Consider the following 20,857-nt stretch of genomic DNA (forward strand, 5'->3'; position numbering starts at 1 on the left):
GGAGACTTGAGCTGACTGTGGTGGGGGCGGGGCCTCTGGGAGAGGTCAGGGTTCCTTCAGCTCACAGTGTGGAGCCCCCGTTCTCCCTTGGCAGTGGCTGCACCAGGAGAGGGAGAGGGACAGGTGCACCTCTGTCCTTGGCTGTGTGACGTCCTGCACCTGCTCTGGACAGCAAGAAGCCAACCGCCAGATGCGGCCCCTTGGCCTGCACCTGCTCTCACCCTGTGAAGTGGCTGCCCCGGCTGTGTCGCTGTGCCCAGACAGGGAGCGAGGGCCCTGGCGCTTGTGGAGAGCAGCTCAGGGCTGGGCAGTGGGCGTGAGCACCTGGGGCTCTGGCATGGCCCCGGCAGGGAGGCAGGGGCCCCGTGGTGGCCTGGGGGTGCCGGCTGAGCCCTGCTGGGATCAGATGTGGGCAGAGGTGACTGCTGGCCTGGGGCAGGGCTGACCCCACACTTCTGGCCCCAAGGCTGTTATTCTGGGGAGGGAGAGACACAGTCTCTGAGAGCCGGGCAGGGGCCAGTCGGCATGGCCAGGCCCCTGGCCTCCCGCGGGTTTGTGGGTGCAGCACGGGATGGGGGAAGTGGCAGCCGCGGAGGAAGTGAGAGGCCGCCCCTGCCTCCGAGCCCCGCGGCCCGGGGACCCGGAAGCTGCCCGTGTTCTGAGCGTCCGAGCCACCGAGGCCGTGATTCCCTGTTCGGGAAGCAGCCAGGTGAGTCCTTCCGGCCCCGGGGGCCCTCAGCTGCTAGAACCTTCGGCCTGTCCATTTGCCGGGCGCTGCAGGCCACAGCGGGCCTGGCACGCCATGTGGAAGGCGGGCTGAGAGCTTACCTGGGGCTGCACGGGGAGGGGGTGGTAGACCCTGAACCCCCCCCCCGCCCACTGCTGCTCAGAGAGGCACAGGGATCCCTGCACACGGGGGAGGGGCCCAGAGTCACCCATCCAGAGGGAGGAGGAGCCGCCCGGAACCCGGGCCCCCACCCCCTGGCCCGGCCATTTTCCCCCGGTCTCTGTGTCCCCAGGAAGCTTGGGACTTGCGGGCACAGCCGCCCCCCAGGGGCAGCCTCCTTCCCCTGCATGACCCAGGGAGGGACGGGGTCTCCAGCTGCTTGTCTGATGGGGTGGCTCTGGGCCTCAGTCTCCCCACATCTCTGGGGGGTCTCCTGCCTTGACCACCAACTCCTCCCCACGCCCCCTGTACCCCCCCAGGACTGGAAACGCTGGGGCAGGGCCAGGGCTGAAGGGAGAGGACGGGAGAGGGCAGAGCTGCCTGCAGAGCGAGGGGCCTTAGGCGGGAGGAAGTGGCTGGGGTCAGGAGGGAGGCTGACTTCCGGTCTGCTCGGGCGTCAGGAGGAGCAGGCAGGGTCCTGGGCCCCTGGGAGTGCACCCTTTCCATCAGGTGTGTGGGGGGGTCAGAGCCCCGAGACCCCCAAGCCCCCTGCAGAGAGCCCCACTCACAGCCACTCCTGCAGTGGGGTGGGGGTGGGGCTGGGTGGCCTTGGCTCCCCAGCTCCAGCCCACTTGCTCCCAGGCTGGCCGTGCCAAGGGCGCGAGGGGCATGCCCAGTTCTGGCCCAAGGAGGAGCTCCCTGGCCCGTGCTCCTCTCCACCAGCCCCACACAGGCTGCCCCGGGAGCGTGCCCCTGGACTCAGCCCCAGGGCTTTCTGGGCCCCGGCAGCTCTGGGGCAGCCACACCCCTGCTCCGTCCTGCGGGCTGGTGCAGGGATCCTGTGCGGGGCGGGGGGCAGGCGGGGGGCGGGCGGCTCTGCACCTGCTCCGAGGGCCCCACATCTCCGCCCAGCCTCTGCTCCTCCCGGGGACTCCATGCGCTTGCCCAGGCCGGCCTGGCCACTGGCCCAGCCAGAGTGCGGCTCCCACCCCTGCCCGGTGCCTCCTGCCCTCCAGGAACCGCTGAGCACAGAGTGAATTCAGAGCCGTGCTCCAACCACGACTCCTTCTGTCCCCCGAACCCTCCAGGGCGGGTGAGGGAGAGGATGGAGCCCGAGTCCTCCCGCGGCCTGCAGCAGCTCCCCACGGAGGGGGAGCTCCCCCCAGGTGGGTGCCCGGGGCCGGGGGTGGGGCTGGTGGGCAGCAGGTCCCGCACCCCCAGTTGTCAGCCGAGCGCCCAGCTGGCAGGTCCCTCCCTATTCCACCAGCACCTCCTTCCAGAACCTTCCGCGTAGCTACCCACATAAGCCTCTACCCCAGGCTGTCGATGCCACTGCTGACAGAAGCCGGTGGCTGAAGCCGGCTCTGCGCCCACCCATGGGCCCCGTGAGCGCCTCACACAGGGTGGGCAACACCTCCTGCTCTGGCCAGACCAGAGAACTGAGGCAACGGGTGGGGGTGGGGGCAGGTAACGGTGACAGGTTCTGAGGGGCCACACCCACCAAGCAGTACCGCCCCCCAGCACCAACGCCCGCAGGCTGGGGGCTGCAGACGTGGCCCCTTCCCACGCGTGGGCTCCTTTGGAAGCGGGGAGAGCCCGGGGCGAGGGTGCCCAGTCTTCCTCCCCAGAGCTGGCTCAGAGACAGACACAGGCAGGGTCCCCTAGGGCGGTAGGAGCCAGAAGGGGGCTGGGCTTCCTGGCCGTCTGGGACCCCCGTTTTTAAGTGGTTCAGCCTGGGCAGCGTCTTGAGGTCCTGGTGGGTCGGGGTGGTGGGGCTCGGCCCCCCGGGAAGCGCTTCCAGTCAGGGCGGCTCCCGGGACAGAGGCCGCTCACCGGCCCCGGGAGTTTGTCCAGCGCGTGCCTGTCACCTCCTCTGCTGTCAGAGGCCACGGCCGGCCGACGGGCGGGGTCTCAGCACGTGCGGGAAGCACTTCCTGCGGGGTCACAGCCGTGGGCTCAGGCGAGGCTGCCCCCCCCCCGCTGACTCAGTTTCCCCTGTGCACATTGGGGTGAGCTGACCTCAGAATCCCCCTAAACCCCACGTCCTGTGGGCTCCCTGCGTCTGACACGTGGGAGGGGCTGACCCAGGCCTCAGAGGGTGCAGGTGCGCTGGGGGTCGGGTGAAGCCCCCCCCCCAGCTGCTGGGAGCCAGGGCACGACCTTTGCCCTCCGCCCCTGGGCTGTGGTTTCTCTGGGCAGCAAGGGACGGGGGCGTCTGTTAAACCCCGGGCCGCCCAGGTGTGGGGAGCGCCAGGTGAGCGAGGCCCCCCGACCACGCCCACTCTGCTTCCAGGGGAGAAGAAGAAGTACCTGGCACCCGCCTCGCGGAAGGACCCCAGGTTTGAGGAGCTGCAGCAGGTACGGCCGCGCCGGCGACCGTGCTCCTCGGGGCCCTGGCTTCCCGCGGGGGGCGACTCACCTGCACCGGCAACAGCAGGGCTGGGGGAGGGGGCCCGGAGGCCTCTGGGCGACCGGCTGTGTGGCTGCTGGGTGAGCACTGAGTGAGCGCCGACTGCATGCCTTTACACGCATGTCCCATGTGGCCTCCCTGTTGCGCGTGGGGTCTGCTGTCCCCTGAACCCCAGGGAGGGGACAGCTAGGCACCCATGCGGGGCACACGACTCGCCAGTGACAGAGCTGGGGTCTGACCCAGGCCACCAGCCCCAAGCCCCGTCCTCTGCCACTTTCTCAGCTGCCCAGGGCAACAGGGGCCCGAGTCTCCCAGTTCTCAGGCCTCTCCTTGGCTGGTCTGCTGCGGCCGCTGGACCAGCTGGGTACAGGCGGGCTCGGCCTCTGTCTCCTTCTGTCCTGTTCTCCGATCTCCGTGTGGCCTCCTCCAGGGAGGCCTCCAGGCCTATATCACCTTCCAGCCCCAAGGCTTGGTGGGCCATTTCCCATCCCGCCCCCCATTCTCTCACTCCCCCCGCACCTGTCCCACTGGAGCAAACACGCCTGGCGCTGACCAGGCCCAGCCCTGCGGGTCCCTCCTGGCCCACCTGACAGGGGCTGACCTACCCGCCAGAAGCTGACCTGGGGATTTGGGTGCAAGTAGCTGAGCTGGGAGGGTGTCCCAGGGTCCAGGGAGGAAGGGGGACCCGGGGTGAGGGGTGGAGCTGCCTGGGACCCGGGAGTCAGCGCAGGGCAGGGACCTCAGAGGCGCTGGGATGTTCACACCCCCCCCCCGAGTCGGGGCTGCTCCCCTCAGGGGGCTGTGGGGTGTGGTCCCAGGCGGAGCTAAGTGGGGCCGGGACAGGACCCCAGCAGCCCGTGCTTCACAGTCACGATGGCCAAGTGGGCGCCTTAAGTCTGCAGGACATGCCATGTCCCTGTGTGGGGCGCCAGCACCATGCACACAGCAGAGACGGCCCTGCGGGAGGAGCCCGGAAGATCATGGAGGCCTTCCCAGAGGAGGCGGCATCCGACCAGGCCTTGAAGGAGGGCTTGGTGGGAGGCAGAGACTCAGGGCAGAGGCCGGAGTAGAACGGGGATGGGCAGAGACGACCCCTGGCCTCGTGACCCCTGACCTGGTGGCCGGCCCCGGCCCGCAGGTGCTGATGGAGTGGATCAACGCCACGCTCCTGCCCGAGCACATCGTGGCGCGCAGCCTGGAGGAGGACTTGTTCGACGGGCTCATCCTGCACCACCTGTTCCGTAAGCGGCCGCGCCCAGGGCTGCAGGTCTCAGCCGGGCCTGACATGGCGCAGCCCCGGGGGACCGGGCCACCTGCCACGCCAGCCAGCGAGGCGGCGCTGCCCCCGGGCGCTGATGCTGGGGTCCACGCTCTTGCCACCGCACCACACTGCCCCTCGAGCATGTATTGAGCGCCTGCTGCTTGCACGGCCAGGGCTGCCTCCTGCCCCAGTCTCCCTCCCCCTGTGCCCTAGGCGGGTCCCGTGGGGGCTGTGGGTCGGTCTTCCTGTGGTCCTGGGGTGGGTCAGGCCTGATTCCACGTCCTCAGGGCCGGGCCCGGGGCCCAGCTCGGCAGAACTTACTGAGTCCCCTGGTAGCAGGTGCCGCTGGGCCTCAGAGACCACCAGACTGCCCCAGCCCCGCCTGCCAGGCCTGAGGGGCTCACAGATTGAGAAAGTATGGGGTAGAGCCTGGGGGTGAGAGGGTGGGCTAGGCTTTAACCCCTAGGCCACACCGCCCTGCAGCCAAGGGTGCAGGTGCAGGGCTGTCAAGGGGAGAGGGGCCGGGGGCAGCTCGGCGGGTGGCGACCTGCTCACGTCACGGGGCCTGCGTGCCCATGGGGCCTCTTCCCCAGGGGGCTCCCAGGCAGCTGGGGCTGTGGGTGCCACCGGGCGCTCCCTACCCGGGGTGCTGGCCTCCCCGGGAGCCTTCACCTGTGCCTCCCGCCCACAGAGAAGCTGGCGGCGCTGCGGCTGGAAGTGGAGGAGATGGCCTTGACCTCTGCGAGCCAGCAGCGCAAGCTGGCCGTGGTGCTGGACGCCGTGAACCACAGCCTGCAGGTGGAGGAGCGGCAGGTCCCGTGGAGCGTGGAGGGTACGGGGGCCTCGCGGGGAGGTCAGGCGCGGCCGGGGTCCGACGGCCCCCCGACGGCCCTCGCCCTCCTCTGCAGGCCGAGAGCAAGCCGAGGGAGCGGCCAGCCGGGGGCAGCTCATTCCGGAGCCTCCAGCCAGGGCGTGCGGGACGCGTGGGGATCAGAGAAGCTCAGTGCAGGGAGGGTGGTGGGGCAGACGAGGACGATGGCACTGCTGTTTTGAAATGATAATCCTTGGCCTTGAGGGTCAGCCAGGGTGGCGGGCGTCCAAGGGCTGGACCAGCATGATCGTCTGTGGGTTCTGAACACGCCGCGGGGTCTCCAGGTCCCTGGACGCGGGCCCCTGGGTCTGTGAGCGAGGTAGTGAGGAGGGGGAGGGGGAGGGGGAGGGGGAAGGGGAGGAGGGAGATGAGGGGGAGGAGGAGGAGGGGAGGAGGAGGAGGGGAGGGGGAGGAGGAGGGGGAGGAGGACGAGGGGGAGGACGAGGAGGGGGAAGGGGAGGGGGAGGAGGTCTCTGGCTGCAGGTCCTGGAGGACTCTCGGCTCTGAACTCTGTCCCCTCCCCTCCCAGCCATCTTCAGCAAGGACCTGCTGGCCACCTTGCACCTCCTCGTGGCCCTGGCCAAGCGCTTCCAGCCGGACCTGCCCCTCCCAGCCAACGTCCATGTGGAGGTCATCACCATCGAGGTACGGCCCGAGCCCTGAGGGCTGCCTGCCCCCGTCGTGGGTGCCCGTGGCCACACCTACGGGGGGCTGCTGCCCAGGGAGCAGAGCGAGATCGCACTTCCCCCGGGACGGTGACGGGGTCCTGGCTGGCAGAGACCCCGGCCAGGGTCCGAGAGGGGCCGGGGGCTGGCCAGTCCCGCTTGGCTCCTGGGGCCAGGCGTGGGAGATCTCACCCGGGGCCACCTGTGGCTGTCTGGTCGCGGCCACCGGGAGCCTGCACACTGCAGGGGCGAAGCTGCTGCCCCGCCCCGCGGTGGTGCCCGTCCCTTGTCAGTCCCGGCGGTGGAGCTGCCTGCCGCCTCCTCCAGGAAGCCCTCTCTAACTTCTACCCCGTGGGATGTACTCTCCAGCCTGTGTGGGACCTGGGCTACAGTGAACGCTGGAATCCACGACCTCTGCCCCCAGGCAGACTCCGCCCACCCCACACAGGGACCCCACAGACCCGTCTGCTCCCGACCTGCCCTGATGATAAACCGAGCCCAGGAGTCACTCCCACACGTTCCAAAAACATAGATCAAAATTCCGTGCTGGGCCGTTTTGTGGATTTGTGTACGTCTCTCATGTAAGTCAGAGGAGACATCATTAATTCATTAACTCGCTCGTTCACGTCTCCCCTCCTCCCTTCGCAGAGCACCAGGACGGGTCTGAAGTCGGAGACCTCGGTAGAGCAGCTCACCGAGTGCGGGTGAGGACGGGTTGGGGCCCAGGGCGGGGCCTGCCTGGGTTTGCGGGCGTGGCGGCTGGGCCTGGGGCCAGGGTGGGGGCTCCATCCACCTGACACCCACGGGCGGGGGCCTTGAACTGCTGGCTTGCCCTGTGCCCGGAGGGCAGCGCTGGCCCCTCAATCCAGCCGCAGCCCTCCGGCCACCCTGCCCTCCTCCCCGGGGTGGGGCCCCCAGTCGGGGAGGCGGGCTCTGCCCAGCGAGTCGGAGCCCTGCTCAGCGCCAGCGGCGCTCTGTGCCCCTGAGGCTCTGCACGGGCAGCAGGGCCGAGCCTGCTGGGCCCTGGGGCTTAGCCCAGAAGCGAAGAGAAGAACGTCTGTCCACACCAGCCAAAATGGCTGCAAGGAGGCGGCAGTGGGCGGTGTCACTCGCCTGGGGCCAGGGCAGGCGAGAACCTGGGCGGGAGGCCCCGGGGCCACTCGGGTGCTAGAACACACAGGCACACGCTGTAGTGTCGGGTGCACGAGGCCCACCCCGCCCCCGGCCGGCAAGACCACACACACACAGGCCAGGGCAGGGGGCCAGGGGCCCGGGTTTCCGGCCTCAGGGCCGGCGCCCTCCTGTTGAGCGGCTGTGGGTCTGTAGGTCTGTGGACCGTTTCCGTGTTTCCCTGATGAGTTCTCTAACCATTTCTCCTCCAGCGCAGACAAGGACGGGCCTCCTGGTGAGTGCGCTCTCCTGCACGCTCTGACCTCGCGGGGGACGCGGAAGGACGGTGGGCGGAGCTGGTGCCCCTCCCCGCCTCCCTGCCTCTGCTGCTTGCGCCCCGAGCCCCCCCTGCTCCCATCCGCGCCTTCTGTCTCCATCTCCGTCTCGGTCCGTCCGTCCGTGGGGCTGGCCGCTCCCTCCCAGGGCCGCTCCTGTGGATGGAGAGGTTTACAATTGCATGGGCAGCGGTGGAGTCGGGGGTGGGGCCTGGACGCCGAGGGGTGGGGTCGAACGCTGCTTCCCGCCTTCTGAGCGTGGGCAGTGAGCCACGGTGCCTCGGTGTGCTGGTCTGTAAACCAGCGATGGCTGCCCTGGCTGAGGGGCTGCAGGGCCCGAGGGGAGACTGACGGTGCGGGGGCAGGGTTTGTGCTCACATGGCACGGCCGTGCCCCACCCGACCAGCCCTCGTGAGGTTGTACCTCTCAGGCGCCCTCTCCCAGGGCAGCCGGTCTGGCCGGCCGCCCATTCACCCACATGGCAGTCCCCCACACTCCACCCCGCACCCGTCCATCTCGGCACCGCCCATCCAATCAGTCACCCACTCAATCACCCGCCCGTCCATCTCGCCACCACCAACCCACTCATTCACTTATCCACCCACCCATCTACCCATCTATCCACCCACCCACTCAATCACCCATCCAGCCATCTCTCCACAAACCCACTCACCCAATCACCCACCCACCCAATCACCATCCATTCGTCTCTCCACCCATTCACCCAGCCCTCTATCCATCCACCCATGTACCAACCATTCATTCATTTACCTGCCCAACCATCCACCTACCCATTCATCCTAACACGATCTTTCCTCCTGCACTCTCCCTGCTTAGCACCCAGTGCTGGGTGGGCTGGGTGTGCTGTGGGTACTTAGCACCCAGTGCTGGTGGGCAGGGTGTGTTGTGGGTACTTAGCACCCAGTGCCAGTGGGCAGGGTGGCTGTGGGTACTTAGCACGCAGTGCCTGTGGGCAGGGCAGCAGTGGGTACTTAGCACCCAGTGCTGGGTGGGCAGGGTGTGTTGTGGGTACTTACTTAGCACCCAGTGCTGGTGGGCAGGGCAGCTGTGGGTACTTAGCACCCAGTGCCGGTGGGCAGGGCGGCTGTGGGTACTTAGCACCCAGTGCTGGTGGGCAGGGTGGCTGTGGGTACTTAGCACCCAGTGCTGGTGGGCAGGGCAGCTGTGGGTACTTAGCACCCAGTGCTGGTGGGCAGGGTGTGTTGTGGGTACTTAGCACCCAGTGCTGGTGAGCAGGGCGGCTGTGGGTACTTAGCACTCAGTGCTGGTGAGCAGGGCGGCTGCGGGTGGCAGCTTGCCTGAGGGGAGCTGATAACCTGGGAGGGGTTTGGAGACAGAGGCGGGGGGAGGCAGCACGGGGAGCAGGGGTCAGCCAGATGTCCGGGCGGCATGGGGACAGGGGCCGCCCAGGGAGCAGGGCTCTGGGCAGGACAGCGTGAGGATGGGCAGGGACACAGAGCCCCGGCTCCTTCGGGGCCGCGCTCTCCCTGACCCCAGGCCCAGAGGCCCGGGGACCCCGGTGCACGGTGCGCGGTGCTGTGTGTGCAGCCTCCTCCTGTTTGGTTGAGGAGACAGACACGCAACCGGGGACGGCGCTGAGTGTGGGCGCTCGGTTCCCGAGGACGGGGGTCCCCTGGGCGGGGGTGGGGGTGCTCGCTGCCAGTAGTGGGAAGCCAGGTGCATGCTGAGGGCATAAGCCCGAGGACGCGGGGCCTGAGCCGCCCAGGGGCCCTTCTGTCCCCCAGCCAGTGGGAGGGCCCCAGGGGCTGGCCTCTGCACCCTGCAGGGGTCCCAGAAACCCCGGCTCTGCCCAGTCACCCATGAGCCCTCGGGGGAGGGAGGTGCCAGGCGTCCGCTGCAGAGGGGACAGCCGCTTCCCTGTGACCAGCTGCCGTCACCGGCTGTGTCACCTGTGGCTATCCAGCTGGCTCTCGGCCCCGCCCCCGCCCCGGGAGGTTTACAGGTGAGGACGCCCAGGCCCGGGCCCCCTCTGTCACCCCACGCAGGCCAGAGCCGGGGAGCAGGGCCTGCACCACTCCGGAGCCTGAGGCACTGACTCCCGCTCCCTCCGGGCCGGTATTCTGGAACCTTCCGTGGGGAGGAACAGTCCCCTGTTTGGCAAGGGGTAATGGCCGCGTAATGAGCTGTTTATTGGATCTGGGTCTGCAGGGGACGTCTTTGATGAATTATTTAAGCTGGCGCCGGAGAAAGTGAAGGCGGTGAGCGAGGTACGGGGAGCACAGCGCTAGCGGCCCCGCCCACCCCTCCCCCCACCCCTCCCTCCCTCCCACCCATCCTCCTTCCCTCCCTCCCCCCTCCCTCTCCCTCATTCCCTCTCACCCTGGATCCCTCCCTCTGCCTGTCCTCCCTCCCCCCACCCCTCCCTCCCTCCCACCCATCCTCCTTCCCTCCCTCCCTCCTGCTCCCCCTCACTCCCTCCCTCCCACCCATCTTCCTTCCCTCCCCACCCCTCCCTCCCGCCCTCGCTCTGGCCTGCTCCATGCCAGGTGCTGTCCCTCTCGCCCCGGGGCAGGCCATCGTGACCTTTGTCAACCAGAAGCTGGAGCGCCTGGGCCTGTCTGTGCAGAACCTGGACACCCAGGTAGGGACTCGGGCAGGGGAGGGGCCCCAGGCAGGGAGGGGCCGTGGTGCCCCTGGCCTGGGAGCACCCTGTGTGGCGGGGGCGGGGGTGCCACCTCTTGGACACTGAGTGTCTTCCTCTCCCAGGGGCGTCCCGGGCGGGGGGGAGGCGGGGCCGTGCAGCCCCGCACAGAGCTGGCGCGACTGTTCATCACTGCCCAGCTTTCATGACAAACCGTGGACGACGAGAGGCCCGCGCAGGGGCCCGTGGGTCCTCCCTGGGCGGTTGCAGGCTCAGGCACCTTTGCTGGCCGGTGCCGTGTGCCACGTGTGACGCTGGGGCCAGGCATTCCTGGGGGCACGGACGCGGCCTGCCTGGAGCTCAGCCCACGCTGGCCCAGTTAAACTCAGTGGTCCTGGGCAGAAGCAGGTGGCCACGGCCTTCCACCAGGTGCTACGGCCCACGGCGCAGCAGGACACAGGAGCAGAGAACTGACCGCCAGCCCAGGGTCAGCCCGGGGCCTTCCCAGTGGCCTGGGCGTCTGCTGGCCGCTGGCGGCCTTGCGGGCCTCGGGCTGCCTGGGTGTTGCCGTGTGGTTGGGGGTGAGGTGAAGGGCGAGATCTGCTCCCGGGGGGGCCAGTGGCTTAGGAGGGTCTTAGCCGGGGTACTCCTCCTCGGATACACACTGCTCCACAGCTGAGGTGGACAAAGGGCTTTCCCGGTGTCAGCTCACGGGCGCCTCACCACAGCCCCCGATGGGCGCCCGATGCCACCCATTTGACAGATGAGGCTGCTGAGGCTCGGAGAGACTAATTAACGTGTCCAAGGTGCCACCGCATGTAAGTGGTGGGACTGGGATTCGAACCCAGGCAGTCTGTGCTCATAGCGCCTGCTCCCATGTGCCAGAGACGAGGCAGGTGGGGAGCACCCGCCCCCCGCGCCAGACAGACGTGTGCCTCTGCACTTGCATCCGTGGGCTCCAAGGATGGCCCGCCCACATAGCTGCGTGACCTTGTCCAGTTCCGGGCTCCTCTGAGCGCCAGGCTCCTCACGGGACGTGGGGGATGCACGCAGGCTGCCTGGGATGCGACCCAGCAGGGTGAGCGGCAGGGGCGTGGCTCTCACCTGCTTCCCGTGGATCAAACTGTGGTTTTTGGCTTCGGCCCAGCCTGTGTTTTCCTCCTCTCTCCCCTGGTGCAAGGCGATGTCTGGAGCGTGGTGGCGCGCACGGGGGTGGCATGTGGATTCCCGGGAAGTTCCGGCAGGAGAGATTTTGGGTCGGAGCTAACAACACTGAAGCAGGCTTAACGGGCGGAAATCCCATTAAGGACTGGGAGGGGTGGATTTTCTCCCATATCCGATCTTGGGTTTTGAGTCTTTGAAGAGTTCGATGGGATTATGTTAGCACACGACCTGCTGGTGGCGGCACAGCAGCTCCGTCTCTGAGCCCAGAGAGAACAGACAGAAATATTAATGCGGCAGCAGGCAGAATGAGCCCTGTGCTCCGGCCTCTGCCTGTTCCTGATGGGATGCCTTTACGCCCGTTTTCTCCTGGGTCTCTGTAGCGCCTGGAACCGTGTGTCGTTTAGAGAAAGAGCTCTGTACGTTGGGCGTGTTCTACGGCCCAGGCTGGGCACCTGCTGGTTACAACACCCCTGGAAGGTCAGGGATATTCTCTCCACTTCTCAAAAAGGGCCCCCAGCTCAGAGAGGCTGTGCGACTCGCCCAGGGTGGTCCAGCTGCAGCTTGTCCCCCGGCTCAGAGAGGCTGTGCGACTCGGCCAGGGTGGTCGGGCTGCAGCTTGTCCCCCAGCTCAGAGAGGCTGTGCGACTCGCCCAGGGTGGTCCAGCTGCAGCTTGTCCCCCGGCTCAGAGAGGCTGTGCGACTCGCCCAGGGTGGTCCAGCTGCAGCTTGTCCCCCGGCTCAGAGAGGCTGTGCGACTCGCCCAGGGTGGTCGGCTGCAGCTTGTCCCCCGGCTCAGAGAGGCTGTGCGACTCGCCCAGGGTGGTCGGCTGCAGCTTGTCCCCCGGCTCAGAGAGGCTGTGCGACTCGCCCAGGGTGGTCGGGCTGCAGCTTGTCCTCCGGCTCAGAGAGGCTGTGCGACTCGCCCAGGGTGGTCGGCTGCAGCTTGTCCCCCGGCTCAGAGAGGCTGTGTGACTCGCCCAGGGTGGTCCGGCTGCAGCTTGTCCCCCGGCTCAGAGAGGCTGTGCGACTCACCCAGGGTGGTCTGGCTGCAGCTTGTCCCCCCCCCCCCCCCCCCGGCTCAGAGAGGCTGTGCGACTCGCCCAGGGTGGTCGGCTGCAGCTTGTCCCCCGGCGGCGGCCCCGGCCCCGGCCCCGTCTTCTGTAGTTTGCAGATGGGGTCATCTTGCTCTTGCTGATCGGACAGCTGCAAGGCTTCTTCCTGCACCTGAAGGAATTCTACCTCACGCCCAGTTCTCCTGCGGAAAAGGTGAGTTTGCTGACGTTTTCCCGGGTGGCCTCTGGGTGCACAGGTCTACGCCATTGGCACAGTCTTTGTGCATCCGTGGGGAGCTGGATCGGAAGTGGAGCAGCTGGGACTTGCACCAGTGCTGTGGCGGCGGCTTAACCGCTGCAGCGCCGTACCAGCCCTGAGAGATGCCACTGTTAGTGGGTGTGGTCTCTGTGCCCTGGCAGCAGGGGGCGCTCTTGATGCTCAATTCCCCAGGACAGGGTTGTGGGCTGGGGCCAGCAGGCCAGGGGATAGCAGCAGGGACAGTATGTTGGGGTTCCCACCATGCCCAGGCCCCGGGCCAATTGTTCGGTGCCACCATGGGCCTGCACAGCCAACCACCCGCAAACCCAGTGGCTGGAACCACACCTGTGAGTTGGCCGGGCTTGGCGGCGGGGGGCTCGGTTGGGCCTGCACTCTCGTCTGGGACTGGCTGGTGACCAGGCCACACTGGCTGGGTGCCTCGGTGCTTCTCCGGGGACCAGTGGGCAGCCCTGGCAGGTGCTCCTACAGACAGGGCACTGTAAGCCCGGGCGGGGCTGGGGGGCTCCGCTACCAGCTCCTGCCGCCGGCCAGAGCGTACCCGTGGCCTTGGTGGGTGCAGAGGGGGGAGCAGCATCGGCCAGGGGAGCGCTGTCCTGCCCGCTGCCGCGTCCTCCTGGGGGAACCGAGTCAGAGAGGGGCCGGGGCCCGGCCGAGAGCGACCCCTGCTGGTCACGATGGAGGGCGGGCCGGCGTCCAGGTTTGTCCTTCTCCTAGTTTCTTTCCCAGGGGCCAGGGTGAGACCCCTGGGGGAACAGAGGGTGCCAGGGCTCAGGAGGGACAGAGTCCAGGCCAGGTGGCCGTGCAGGGCCCCCACGCAGGAGGCAGCATTGTCAGGGCCCAGGGTTCAGAGCGCAGCCCAGAGCTGACGGGGTTCCTCTCCTTGTCGCTCGGGTGCGGGGACTCCCGGGCTCAGTGTGTCCCACGTCCCCAAGGCCCCGCCGCTGGCCCCTGTCTCCGAACCTGCTCCCCACAGCAGGCAGCGTGGAGGCGGGTGGAGGACCAGGGCCTCCCTGGGCCCCAAGGATGTGGGTTTGAAGAAGCAGCTGCGGCCCCTGCACCTGCCAGGCGCCATGGGGAGAGAGGCTGGGGACCAGGGAGGGAGGTGACCGCCGGCACAAACGGAACCAGCGCCAGGCCTCGGCTCCCTCCCGCTCACAATGATTTCTTCCCCGGAGGACAGAGTGGCCCTCCCAGGTCACGTCCTTCCCTAGGCTGGGGGAGCAGAGCCGGGCTAGCGTCCTCAGCTCAGACCGGCGAGGACGGTGGACCAGGCTTGCATGGAGCGTGGGAGCCGGCTCGCAGGGCCTGGGCCACCCTCCCGCGAGCTGTCTCCCGTTCCCATTGAGGCGGGTGATGAAGGTGACAGGCAGACGGTGTCACTGCTGGCTGCGATGGCAGCGGCTCCTCCAGGCCAGGGAGCAGCTGTCCCTCAGCCTCCGTCACCTGCCTGGCCCGCAGCAGGTGCTCAGGACAAGCTGTGGACCCAGGGATGGGGCGCAGTGGCAAACGGGGTGCAGGGGCAGACAGTGTGGGGGCCCAGCCTGGCCCTGAGCTGGTGATGAGTCCTGGCACGGTCAGGGCTCTGGGGGGTCCTGCCGTGATAGACCGGGCACCGAGCCGGTCTGGGGCGGAGTCCGAGGCTCCCGCCTGGGCGGGGGACAGCACCCGGGGGGCAGCTCCTCCAGCCTCCAGCCAGCTTAGCCCAGGCATCAGAGAGCCAGGCCTGGTTCCGGCACCTTCTCTCACCTGAGCGCCGCTGAGCCTGGGTCTCCTGACCCTGCCTCGCCGGTGGAGAAAGAACCGGGGGCGTCTGAGGGGGTCTCTGCCTCCCCGCCCCCACCACGCACCCTTGCCGCTGCTCCGGCGGGGCTCACCTCCCCCGACCCCCGAGGCGCCCAGTGTGCGGCACCTGCTCAGGGCAGGCCTGCGAGTGGCCGAGGGAGGGAGGCCCCATCTGTAGGTGCTGGACCACCACCGCTGCGGGGAGGGGCGGGGGCCCTGCCTCACGGGCTGGCCCGGGACCTTGTCGTCATAGCTGCACAACGTGACCCTGGCCCTGGAGCTGCTGAGGGACCACGGCCTCCTGCAGCAGCCGGTCAGCCCCGAAGGTGAGCGCGGCCACGAGCGGGCACAGGGCGGGGGCGCGGAGGGGGGGGGCCCTCTCATCTCCCACGGGCACACGGGACACGGGTGTGAGGGTGTGGGGGGTGGGGCCCTCCCGGGGCGGGGGGGTGGGGCCCTCCCGTATCCCACATCCCGCTTCCCGCCTCCTGCCTCCCTGGGGCACACGGCGACCACGGCCACCGCCTGCCAGGGTTTCCCGTGAGGCCACCTGGGCGCCCAGCAGCGGAGCCCTGTGGAGGGGGAGGGGCCTGAGGTCATGGGCAGAGCTAACTCAGGAAGCAGGGCCTGGGGTTGCAGGGGCGCCCTGGACAGGAGCAGGGGGCGGGGCTGTGTGCTGGGCGCTGGGTGCAGGCCTGGCAGGGACACTGCCCCATGGGGAGCCCCGGGGCCCGGGGCGCGGGGACCGGGAGTCACCCCCGCTCCCACCCGTGCACAGCCATCGTGAACAAGGACGCCAAGAGCACGCTGCGGCTGCTCTACTGCCTGTTTCGCAAGCACAAGCTGGAGGCGGACCTGGGCCAGGCGCCCCGTGGAGCCCCACGTTAGCCGTCGCTGTCCCCCAGAAGCTGGGTGGCCCACCTGGGGACCCAGGGCCGGCCTGGCCCACCCCCTGCACCCCCTGCACCCGCAGCCTGTCTCGCTGCATTTATTTAGCAAAAGCTCTCCTGGGAGGGACCCTGGGTGTCCTGGGAAGGCTCCACGCAGGCCCGGGGGTGCGCTGGGCCCCGACGCTGCGCCCCGCGCCCTGCGCCCTGCGCTGGGTGGCCTGCGTGGAGCCCGGCTGCAGCCCCGCCTGGAACCCGCGGCCTGCTTTCCGTCTGCCGTGTTTTGCCTGCGCTAGAATTTCCTATAAACCATCTCCCGGGAGGCCACTTTCCCGCGTCTGGTTTCTTTCACTGAGCTCAGCGGAGGTTCCCGCGGTTTCCTGCACCCAGACCCCTTCCTGTGTCCGCAGAGTACAGCACCAGGGGGAGGGTGCTGTCTCACCAGGCACAGCAGAAGGGGGACATGGTAGCACTGAGTACAGCACCAGGGGGGACATGGTAGCACTGAGTACAGCACCAGGGGGGACATGGTAGCACTGAGTACAGCACCAGGGGGGACATGGTAGCACTGAGTACAGCACCACGGGCAGATGTGGAGCACTGAGTACAGCACCAGGGGGAGGGTGCTGTCTCACCAGGCACAGCAGCAGGGGGACATGGTAGCACTCAGTACAGCACCACGATGGGACCCTATAGCACCAGGCACAGCACCAGGGGTGGACACTGTAGCACCAGCTACAGTACCAGGGGGGAACACTGTAGCACTGAGTACAGCACCGGGGGGGGCACTGTAGCACTGAGGACAGCACCAGGGGTGGACACTGTAGCACCAGGCACAGCACCAGGGGTGGACATGGTAGCACTGAGTACAGCACCAGGGGGGGAGGTGGTAGCACTGAGTACAGCACCAGGGGTGGACATGGTAGCACTGAGTACAGCACCATGGGTGGACACTGTAGCACTGAGTACAGCACCAGGGGTAGACACTGTAGCACCAGGCACAGCACCAGGGGTGGGCACTGTAGCACTGAGTACAGCACCATGGGTGGACACTGTAGCACTGAGTACAGCACCAGGGGTGGACACTGTAGCACCAGGTACAGCACCAGGGGTGGACGTGGTAGCACTGAGTACAGCACCAGGGGTGGAGGTGGTAGCACCGAGTATAGCACCATGGATTGGACGCTGCATTTGCCAATCACTGGACCTCTGTGGTTCTCATCAGGTTTGCTGCTATTTTTTTTATTTATTTGTTTATTTGAAAGGCAGAGATGCAGAGAGAGGATGAGACAGAGAAAGGAAGACTGTCCACCCGCTGGGTCACTCCCCAAAAGGCCATAACTGCCAGGGCTGGGCCAGGCTGAAGCTGGGAGCCAGGAGCTCCGTCCAGTCTCCCGTGTGGGTGCAGGGGCCCAAGCCCTCGGGCCGTCCTCTGCTGCTTTCCCAGGCGCATGGGCTGGAGCTGGACGAGACGTGGAGCAGCCAGGACTTGAATGGGCGCTCTGGCGCGGGATGTCGGCATCCCCCGCTGTGGCACAACGCCGGCACCAGCCCTTGTCTCGTGGAAACGTCTCTCAGCACAGCTGTCGCTGCGGCGCACCGGCCGTGCTGTGGTGCATTTCCACCTGCGCGGAGCTGGAAACGGCTGCTTTCTCGCGGGCGCCTCGTGGACCCGTGGGCACTTCCAAGGGCGTGGTTTCCAGGCGTGTGGCTTCTCATCACGGGGCTGTGCCATGGCCGGAGCGTGTGCTTTGTGTGACGTCAGTCGTCGGGGACATGCTGGGACGTGTCCTGGGCCACGCGTGGCCTGCTGCCGCTGAGAGGAAGGCCGTGTGTGTGCGGACGAGGCCGGCCTGGTGGGCTGTGCCGGTCGGGTTTTCCACCTTCTCACTGGTTTCTGGATTCCTCCCGAAAAGCGATGGCTGGCGGAGGCGTGAACACTGGAGATCTCTCTGTCTCTCTCTCGATTCCGTCAGTTCTTGTTCTTGCCGAGAGCTCTTGTTCCGCACACACTCAGCAGGGCTCTGACCTCTTGCTGTCTGTAACAGCTCCTGCTCTGAGATCGCTTTGTCTGAGGTTAGTGGAGCCACTCACAGCCCTTTCTCCGCTGTCCGCTGAAGCTGTCTCTATTTAAAGCGGATCCGTCTTTTTGTAGGATCTGAAGACTTGCGCCCTCCGGTTCGAGAGCTTGGTCACATTTCTCACTGTGACAAGCGTAAGCTCAGGGTCCATCGCTGGAGCCGCGGCGAGGGACGAAGTGCACCTGCCGCGTGCCATCTTCCCCACCAGCAGAGGCTCCAAACTCGTGTGGGAAACGGTTAAAAGTTCACTTCACTGTGGTGCGCGTTTTTGAAATGCACAGTTTTCTCATGATTTTCCAGGAATTTTGTGAAGTCCCCTCGCACCCACATCCAGAACTTTTCTATGAAACCAAACAGAAACTGTGGCCGCAACCAGCAGCCCGTGCTGCCCGCCCGCGCCCCGTCCCGTGCCCCTCCCAGGGACCCCGAGCCCATTCAACTCTCGCAGCTGCGGCCTGGGCCTCCTGCACTCCGCATGTCCCACCTGTCTTTCCTCTTTCCTGTTTCTCTCGAGTGGGGGCCTTGGCGGGAGCTACGTTTATGCCAGGACCGGCTTGCGAGCTGCCTTTCTGTTGTGCGCTTCCCGCGGTTGCTCTAGACCGTCCTGGGGCTGCCAAAGCCGACTGCCATACACTGGGGGGCTTAAAGCAACACAGTTCCTTCCTTCCACGGCTCCAGAGGCTGAAGGCTGGAGTGGAACCTGTTCTGTCCCTCCCGCAGCCTCGGCTGGCTGCCAGCCTCCCTGGGCTGTGGCTGCGTCATCCTGATAGCTCCCTCCGTGGTTACGGTGCTCTCTGTCTCTCTGTAAAACAGGCTTATTTATTTATGTCAAAGCCAGAGTGACGGCTGGGAGTGGAGAGGTCTTGCATCCTCTGGTTCCCTCCCAAGTTGGCCACAGCAGCCGGGGCTGAACCAGGAGCTCCATCCGGGTCTCCCACGCGGGTGGCAGAACCCGGAGGCCTTGACCATCATCTGCTGCCCCCTGGGCGCACCAGCAGGGAGCCGGGTCAGAAGCAGAGGCGTCAGCTTCTCCAACAGTCGCTCCCATGTGGGATGTGGCGCCAGACAGCAACGTATCCCGGGGCACCACGGCGCCCGCCCCTGCCCTGCGGAGCCCTTAGGAGGACGCTTGTCATGGGGTTCAGGGCTCACTAAGATCTGAGGTCACCTCGTCTCAAGATCTTGAATTTGGGGGCTGGTGCTGTGGCGTAGCAGGTAAAGCTGCCACCTGAAGTGCCGTCATCCCATATGGGCACCGGTTTGAGTCCAGGCTGCTCCACTTCTGATCCAGCTCTCTGCTGTGGCCTGGGAAAGCAGTACAAGATGGCTCAGGTGTTTGGGCCCTGCACCCACGTGGGAGACCCGGAAGAAGCTCCTGGCTCCTGGCTTCAGATCGGTGCAGCTCCAGCTGTTGCGGCCAATTGAGGAGTGAACCAGCAGATGGAAGACCTCTCTCTCTCTCTCTCTCTCTCTGCATCTCCTTCTCTCTCTGTGTGTAACTCTGACTTTCAAATAAATAAAAAGAAAAAAGATCTTGAATTTAATTCCACCTGCAAAAGACTTCCAAAACAAGCTAGTGTTCAGCAGGTTCTGGGGAGCAGCGTGTGGAGCCCCCACTTCTTCCTCTCTGAATTTAAATGACGTCACCTCCGTCTGTCCCTCCCGGGAGGCATCTATGGTTGTCACGTGTTGTATTTCTACAGATATTTTTATTTTCACTATATGTTGCTTTTGCTTTAAAAACTCACTTGTATTGGGGCCTGCACTGGGGTGCGATGGTTATGCTGCTGCCTGTGGCACTGGCATCCCACAGGAGCGCTGGTTCTAGTCCCGGCTGCTCCACTTCCCATCCAGCTCTCTGCTATGGCCCGGGAAAGCAGTGGAAGATGGCCCAAGTCCTTGGACCCCTGCACCCACGTGGGAGACCCGGAAGAAGCTCCTGGCTCCTGGCTTCGGATCGGTGCAGCTCCAGCCATTGTGGCCATCTGGGGAGTGAACCAGAGGATGGAAGACCTCTCTCTCTCTCTCTCTCTCTCTCTCTCCCTCTCTGTCTCTGTCTCTCTCTCTCTCTCTCTCTCCCTCTGTCTCTCTGTAACTGTAACTCTGCCTCTCAAAAGCATGAATAAAGTCTTTCTTTAAGAAAGCACAGTGTCCTCCGTTTCTCTCTCTCTCTCTCTCTCTCTCTCTCCCTCTCTGTCTCTGTCTCTCTCTCTCTCTCTCTCTCCCTCTGTCTCTCTGTAACTGTAACTCTGCCTCTCAAAAGCATGAATAAAGTCTTTCTTTAAGAAAGCACAGTGTCCTCCGTTTCTCTCTCGCACTTCTGCTTGAAAACACAGAGCACACTCGTACCGGTGTGGACGCCTGGTCTTCCAATTCTACTACTGGAGCTGGGTCTGGGTTTTCCCTGCTTCTGGGCTTCCCCTGGCCGTGCTCCGTGTCTTCCGAATCCGAGCCCGGTGGTTTCGTGTTAGGTGCTGGGCGTGGCGGGCCCACGACTCCTGGGCAGCGAGGTCTCAGACGCGCTCTGCAGCCTGCCGAGGGTCCCTCACCTCGTGGGCAGGGCCAGAGCAGACTCCAGCCCAGAGCTTCGCGCCAGGCTGTGGGGCAACCCGCTGGGGTCTTCTGTTAGGGGCGGGTGCCATCGTGAGCCACGCCCCCTTGAGCTCCAGGTGTTGCCCACTCCTTTCCCCTGGATATTTTCCCAGCCGCACACGGGTGTGGGCAGAGCGGCCCTGACCCCAGGGACAGCTCCCGAGGTCTCTGCCACTCCTCCTTCTCTGGTGGCTGCCTCAGTTTCCCCACACGGCCAGGGCTGCCCCCCGCACCATCCTCCCCTCTCCCTGCGTCACGGACCCAGGCCTCCTGCTCTGCCTTCCGCTCCCTCCCTGGGCGTAGGTCCGGGGTCTGCCGGGGCCACCTGCTGCCTGGCGATGCCATCTGCACCCTCACTTCCTGTCCCTCCTCTCTGGGGGTCACCCGCCACCCTCAGCTCCAGCTCCAGACTCGCATTTGCCTGTTATTGTGGTGAAGCGCACAGCGCCGTCCCCACTGTCCCCGCCGTCCCCACTGTCCCCGCCGTCCCCACTGTCCCCAAGGGTGCGGTTGAGACGGCTTCAGGGTGTTAACTCCGTGGTGCAGCCCCGCCCCCGGAGCTCTCCCCCAGCCCCCTCTGCAGGAAACAGCAGCCCCGTCCTCCCTTTCCTGAGCCCCTGGCAACCAGCGTCCCGCTGTCTGTCCAGGCCCCCGTGGGTCACTGTCCAGGGCACAGCTGCCCTTGAGTGCACACCCCAACCCTCTGCACAGAAGTCAGAACTGGCCCTCTCCTGCTGCTCGCCCTGCCCTGCCCCGTCCCTGCAGACCAGGGGTCGCTGCCCCAGGTGTAGGCGTGGGGTCCTGTCCGCCTGTCCCCTGCTTGCCCTCGCCCTCTGGCAGGCCTCTCCCTGCACCTGC

At 66.4% G+C, this 20,857-nt stretch overlaps 1 protein-coding gene across 8 annotated transcripts; it reads left to right on the top strand.

Annotated features, from left to right (window-relative positions):
• Positions 1-620: 620 nt before the first annotated feature.
• On the top strand, positions 621-19,696 carry PARVG (parvin gamma). 8 transcript variants are annotated; one of them, XR_016216380.1, is made up of 14 exons: positions 621-709; positions 1,903-2,052; positions 3,180-3,244; positions 4,435-4,537; positions 5,249-5,389; positions 5,958-6,073; positions 6,742-6,797; positions 7,476-7,498; positions 9,729-9,787; positions 10,093-10,161; positions 11,706-11,802; positions 12,490-12,591; positions 14,693-14,765; positions 15,218-15,648. XR_016216380.1 is itself a non-coding variant. In XM_070051517.2 (13 exons), the coding sequence occupies exons 2-13, from the start codon at positions 1,992-1,994 to the stop codon at positions 19,531-19,533; spliced, it is 1,140 nt and encodes a 379-aa protein (XP_069907618.2). In that variant the 5' UTR covers positions 621-709; positions 1,903-1,991; the 3' UTR covers positions 19,534-19,696. The 8 variants fall into 8 exon arrangements, 7 of the variants coding, with proteins under 7 accessions (XP_069907618.2, XP_069907613.2, XP_069907614.2 ...); XM_070051517.2 differs by lacking the exons at positions 11,706-11,802; positions 15,218-15,648 and adding an exon at positions 19,262-19,696; XM_070051512.2 differs by lacking the exons at positions 11,706-11,802; positions 15,218-15,648 and adding an exon at positions 19,262-19,696 and having other exon boundaries at positions 1,975-2,052.
• Positions 19,697-20,857: the final 1,161 nt, after the last annotated feature.

This window comes from Oryctolagus cuniculus, chromosome 11 (genome assembly GCF_051225735.1).
Source record: "Oryctolagus cuniculus isolate XC-2025 breed Fujian yellow rabbit chromosome 11, ASM5122573v1, whole genome shotgun sequence".
Lineage (NCBI taxonomy): Eukaryota > Metazoa > Chordata > Mammalia > Lagomorpha > Leporidae > Oryctolagus > Oryctolagus cuniculus.